The sequence below is a fragment of the Aplysia californica genome, unplaced genomic scaffold (genome assembly GCF_000002075.1).
Source record: "Aplysia californica isolate F4 #8 unplaced genomic scaffold, AplCal3.0 scaffold00066, whole genome shotgun sequence".
NCBI classification, from domain to species: domain Eukaryota; kingdom Metazoa; phylum Mollusca; class Gastropoda; order Aplysiida; family Aplysiidae; genus Aplysia; species Aplysia californica.
This window is the reverse complement of record NW_004797336.1, coordinates 402,641-409,342: the sequence shown is the minus strand read 5'-3', so window position 1 is coordinate 409,342 and position 6,702 is coordinate 402,641. Positions and strand designations below refer to the sequence as shown.

General features: G+C 38.3%; 1 protein-coding gene across 1 annotated transcript in view; it reads right to left on the bottom strand.

Moving 5' to 3' along the window:
- Positions 1–1,083, bottom strand: part of LOC101847412 (leucine-rich repeat-containing G-protein coupled receptor 4) — a 15,188-nt gene extending 14,105 nt beyond the window's left edge. Inside the window, exon 1 of the mRNA XM_013079839.2 lies at positions 847–1,083. Coding sequence (XP_012935293.2) covers positions 847–908 — 62 coding nt within the window. The 5' untranslated portion in view covers positions 909–1,083. The remainder of the gene's footprint in view (positions 1–846) is intronic.
- Positions 1,084–6,702: the final 5,619 nt, after the last annotated feature.

The following is a 6,702-nucleotide window of genomic DNA, read 5'->3' as shown; positions in this document are numbered from 1 at the left end:
AGAGAGAGAGAGAGAGAGATGGAAGCTCCTAAAAACCAACCCAAGTTCAGTTATTCGTCGTTGAGGATTCGATCCAAGGTAATCCACATCTTGGCTTCATTGTGACTACAACAGAGCTAATCGTGTTCCCTTCAATGCATTCTACGTAGAAGATCATTGGTAATAGCTAGTTATTCACCATAACTGTCATGGCGCGTGTTCCCCACGCAATTTGTCAAAGTCAACATTCGAAGCGTGGTTTTTAAAAAAAAGTAATTGTATTCTTAATTAAATATCTTTGACCCGAGGACATCTCACAAAGATTTTGACATTGTTTTTTTTTTTTCGAATCAAATATTCCAGGAACTCCGTTCTCCCGGTTGGTTTCACGCTGGAAGGCAATTATTATTTTTTTTTTTAAGAGCGTATCTTTGTCTGTCAGCCATGCAGGTGGCTGCGTCGTTAGCTCAGCTGGTATCATGGGGGGATGGGGATGGGACAACCCTGGTTCGAATCCTCACTGGCAAATGTTTCACGTATGACTGTCTTTATGAGACTTGCTGATGCACCACCTGTTTCGTTCGGCTTTGTCGAATATACGTATTGAATCGAAAGTCTCGTTCGTCGAACATCTCTGTCGGGTTGGAAGAAGAGCTGCATGCTTTCAAGGACATGAAATTGTTTCAGAATAATGCTATCAGGTCTTCTGAGGTAATACATGTATTATTGGTTGTAAAGCGCTTAGAGCTGATTGCTGTTTATCGGGAATATGCGCTATATAAATGCTATCTTTTATTATTTAAACCTATACCACGCTATAACATGGTAACGAGTTCTCATCCCATGTATTGCAACATGTTTACTTACAGTTGTATGAGGTTCGTGTTGTTCTGAAAGGCGTAGTCTGGTAGTCGGATGATCTTGTTCATCGTCAGAGCCCTGAAAAGAAATTGTAATTGTTGACTTTTCACGCCATCGTCGACACTATTTAGATCCTTTAGGGGGTGGCAGCCAAGGCCGACCTGGACTGAGAGAGAGATACAACGTCACAGCAGACAGACAGATATACTCGATGAAGAACTTCGCCCCTCATGGTAATCAAACTCATATCCTCTGCATGCAATGGCAAAGCACCTAGCCGGTACACCACCGACGCCAGTTCAGGACCATGATAAAAAAAAGAAGAAAGCAATGTCATGTGAACAACATGCTGAGCTGTAAGTAGTTTGCAAAATGTATCTCAATATTCTTCGCAAATTCCTGTAATATTTTACTTCAACATGGTCTCAATTAGGTTCGATAACGAAAAGGGCGACTTTGATCCTGATCGTCTGGGACATCGCAGGATGTGAGGGGTTCATCTCTTCAGAAAGACGGAGATACTCGATGTAAATGGCCCGCCGTGTCGGAAAGGAAGGCAGATCTTTTTAGATCAGGGGTAAAAATACAAATCGTAACACTATTGAACTAGGAAAATGGCATGGCTTCTGGAATGCTTTTAAATGTATAGACCTACTAAAATCCTTCAAATTGTAACTCGTTTAGGGCACCTGTTCTGTTCATTCGACAAAGTTTGTCTAAATGCTGTTTTGGGGCATTTGCATTTTTTAAAAGAAGCATAACTTCGTTATTCTTACAGATTTTCTTAGTCTGTTTTCTTACTCTGAAACTTGAAACGACAGACAACATCAGGCTAGCTATGAAATGCAGTTTCGTATTTCTGATTTGTGCATAATGGTTCGAAATGTGCTGCAACATATTGATGATCAGACATGATTACTTGTCACAACGCAGTAGAATCAGACGCTCGTCAGTTTTTTGGAAGTGCGGAGTCATTGGTAGCATCTTACAGATTATCCATTAGTTTTGCTTTCGGTGAAAAAAATATCCATCTATCTCGAACAGAAGTCGAGATAATTGTGATAGAAGGATGTGCGTGTGTGAGGAGGGGGGGGGGGGGTCACCTGGTTTAGAGGGGGAAAAAAGGCCGCTAAAGTTTGGTGACTTCCATAGCTAGAGAGTCCTTGGAAATTGAAATGTATTCTTTGTGTGCCTTTAATCGTCTTTTTTCTGTAAAACTCCACACTGAAATATGTCCTTTTATGGACATAAAAAGTGTTAATCAATAATTTTTAAAAACATCAATAAAATTGCCAAATCGGTGGAAGAATGTCGGTTTCTTCGAACTCATTATTATGACGAGCGCATGGTTTCACCACGATGCCTCACACGATATGAGTCTCTATGTTCTCGAAAGGTCAATCTACTCCAGTGGCGCAGCAGAGAATGAAACATCAGTTTCTGATATTTGGATGGCTGAGAGGTAGAACGCTAGAGTAGACGCATGCACAAGCATTTGTGATTTATTTAAATCCCTTCTAGAGTGCTCAAACCATCATTTGTACCTATAACTACACTTAATCCTCTCAGCTATTCTTAAAATAAACACAAAGTTACACATTTAGATAAATATTTGATGAAGCAAAGTAACAAAATATTAGTGTTGGATTAGAGAAGTATTATGTTTTTACTCTACATTAAATTCTAACATAAAAGCTGCTAGAATAATACCCTACCCCCTCCCTAAAAAATAGAAACATCCCCCCACCCCCCCATTAAAAACAACAACAACAACAACAACAACAACAACAACAACAACAACAACAATAACAACCTCAAACAAACAACAAAAGACAACAACAACAACAACAACAACAAATAACAACAAACGAACCAAAAAGAACAACCGTCTCCCCAAAACAAACAACAAACACAAACAACCCCCCCCCTCCAAAAAACAACAACAACAACAACAAAAAACAAATCAAAAACAAACCAGGACGTCTTTTCAGCATCCGGAGACTGCGTGCCGAGACGTTAAGACCTTGGAAAGTGTAAGATTACAAGTGAATCAGAACCTCGACCACGAGCACACCACCCCCTCACACACACCCACGCGTAAACACTTGCACACCCACTCAACACCCACACGCAGTCAGGAAGGTCTTTGGATTACTAAAGCGATAAAAAGTGCATGTGGAATAATATTGCACCGCCAGTTTTTGATCCGGAAAAGAAAATTCTTTAAACTGTAACGTGTTATTGGAGAATCGATCAACACCCTGCTATAACTTTGCAGAAAATTTGTGGTCGTTGTTGTTGTTGTTGTTGTTGTTGTTGTTATTATTGTTATTGTTGTTGCTGTTGTTGCTGTTGTTGTTGTTGTTGTTGTTGTTGTTGTTGCTGTTGTTGTTGTTGTTGTTGTTGTTGTTGTCGCCGTTAGTGCTGACTTTGCTATTGCTTTTGCTGCTGCTGCTGTTGTTGTTGTAGGTATTTTTACGCCCCCGTCGACATAATTTTTGACCATTCAGTAGGCAGCCTTCGACCCTGACTGTCAGGCTCAATCTGGGTTGAGAAGGAAAAAAAACAACCAACAAACAAACGTCCCAACAGAGATACCGAGATACATGTACTCAATAAAAATTCTCCCCTCGCGGGAATCGAACTCCGTTCTTCTGCGTGTGACGGCGAAGTGTCTAAGCACGAAAGTATGAGCATTGATAATTTTTTGAAAATGTCATTATCATCATCATCATCATCATCATCATCATCATCATCATCATCTTCTTCTTCTTCTTCTTCTTCTTCTTCTTCTTCTTCTTCTTCTTCTTCTTCTAAAAATATCCTACTATTTTAAACTAAAGACAGTTCCACCAATTTAAGTTCATTTCTAGTAGGCTTTTAGTAATTAACCTTATCAGATCAATCCACACAAAGTCGAACGGTCTTATTTAATGCAGTCGTCAAAAGTAAATGACGAAATGTCTTTGATTTCAAGCCAGGCTAAAGACGCTACCAGTTTTCTTTTCTCCATTGCAATTCATAGACTACTTGAAACAATGCAAGCGTTAACATGAACATGCCCGACGGAGAAAGGGAATATGCTTGTATTGAAAACAACAACAACGACAACAACAACATTTTAAATTGGGTGCTTGACAGTCTCGCTTACTTTTTCAACATTTCCTTCCTGGCTGTCCCTATGTTGCTTTGCTTTCTCTATAATCTCTCCCTCCCCCCCCCCCCCCCCAAATTTAAAAAAAACAAACAAACTTTTTTTTTATAATAAAAAAATTTTTTAAATGAAAAAATCAAAAATTAAAAAATAATAATAATAAAATCAGTAATTGTTGCACAACGCCAATTCTTAAGCAAAATATTATCGGACTGAGGTTACGAATGATTACAGAGTCAAGTTACAAGCCTTGATTTGGCCTTGAAACGGGTCATTCCCTACATTTTTTTCTGAATCAAATGACGTTAGCATTTTCTCTTAACTTTACCCCTCTAATCAAATAAATAGGTCGGATTCTTGATTCAAGTTCCGTTGTAGACTAGGCTAGTATCTATTCCTGTTTTCTTGTAGATAATGTTTCCCTGGGCTTCTCTTAATGTCAAGTCCCCCCCCCTCAGGGTCACGATCCGAGACGTCTCCGGCACAGACGACGGGTATTTGGTTAACAAACCAGTGTGATTGTGTTGCCCAAAATGGCTGTGTATTGTTCTGGCTAATGTTTTATGGCATAGATGTCAAACTCAAGGCCAACGGGCCACATACGTTGTAGAATTTAAGGTAGTCCATCCCGAGAATCTCCATAACCCAGAACCTTACCCGAAATACAAACGAACTTGTTGCAAAGAAAAGATGCCAACTATCCAGCTCTAACAAACTTACACAAGAATAAGAGCCAAAATTGAAATGCCTTGATTTGGTATTATTTTAACTTCTGTCTGTTTTAATTCAAACCGTTGGTTAAAAAAAAAAGGTTTTGTTTTTCCACTTCTCAAACGTGGATGCCCTCTTCATTACTCATCCAAGAAGAATCCCAAACGCACTTACTTAAAACAATTTTCTCGCCTCTTGGGGAAACAAAATTACATGACTTAAAGAATGTTCAACATGCCAAATACTTTCCTCTAGTTGAGGACACCATTGTAAGAATAACGTGGATGGTAAGAAGACATTCCTGAGCAAGGTGCATCACTTCTGAGCCGAATGGATAGAGCAACCCACAGATGTTCTCAAGACCTCTACAAGGAAGTGACGCCATTTACGAGACCATGGGAAACGGGTATAGTTACACAAAGGAAGTTGTGTAGATATCAGTTCTATAATCATGAAGACTCATAACTTCATTTCCATTCGACTGCTGGTTTATTATTTTTTTTATTATTTCTAGTTGAAAGGAAAATCAAACAAAACTAATGATCAACTAAGAGTAGGATAGAAATGAAGTTGTGAGTTCTCGTGATTTCATTATGTGCTTATGCCCTTTTCCCCCCGTGGAAAATCATCATAGGCAAAATGGTAAAGGGAAAAAAACTTGCTTTATCTAGCGTATTGACTTTACTAGAAGGTCCAAATCACACAGAATCGCCCTCCCTTGGCATGTACGCGTAGAGCTCTCTGAAGTTATATGTCTATACAGTAAAAATATGTGCATATTTACAGTACAGTAATGTGCTTTTTATGGTAAAATTATGTGCTTTTTATACTTGAGTTTCCCCTGCACATGGGTACTCTATCTATAACGATTCATCGTTAGTATCACCTGGAAGACATACAACGTCACAGCCTGTAAAGCACTGACAACCATATTTAAACCTTAGCACACACCGTAAAAGTTGGAAAGTAATTTTTAACAAGCTATAATTTTCAAGTTACGTTATTTATACTCTACGTTTTCTTTCAAAATGTTCTCACGTAGTGTTCTTAACGAGTAGACATGACTTAAGAGCTCTTAAGTATGGACTGAGACTTTCCTGTAGGTCATGAAACCAGAACTCTTGAGTGTTTGCGTAACTCGAAAAAGGTAAGATATTTACCAGTTTGTACGAAGCGTGCAAATTTAGATCTTGGAAAAGCTCATACATTTTTAGCACTACCTAGGAGAAAACATCATCATCATCATCATCATCATCATCATCATCATCATCATCATCCTCATCATCATCATCATCATCATCATCATCATCATCATCATCATCATCATCATCACAGACTAAACAATTTCTTGTGTTGTTTTTCTTGACGCATAACAATTTCTACCATGTTGGCACATTTTACGTAACTTGCAAATTTTGGCTATAAATCAAGACATGGGACAATAAAAAGCAAGAAAACAAAAGCAAAAACAAAACAAAACGAAAACACGTACATATGTGCGAGCCCTTTTGGACAAATCTGCACAGGAAGTGGCCCTAATTAATCATGGTTTCAATCAACTAAGCCATGAAATTTAATCCCTGAGGAAGCCAAATACAATCAAACCTCTCCAAGACGATCCTCTATTATTGAGGAAAAAATGGTCATCTTAGAGAGGTGGTCCTCTTAAACAGTGACATTATAATAGTTATATCTGTCTTTAAAAACGCCTTGGGGGTTGGGGGGGGGGGGGTTTGTTTTTTAAAGGGATTTTTGTGTGTTTAAGGTTGTTTCTTGTTGATGGGTTTGTTTTGTTTTTTTTCTTTTTGGGGGATTGGTTGTTTTTGTTGTTGTTATTGTTGTTTACAACAACAAAAATAATATGATATAACAACTTCTATACTCAGGTGCTACCTTTAAAAGAAGAAGAAGAAGAAGAAGAAGAAGAAGAAGAAGAAGAAAAAGAAGAAGAAGAAGAAGAAGAAGAAGAAGAAGAAGAAGAAGAAGAAGAAGAAGAA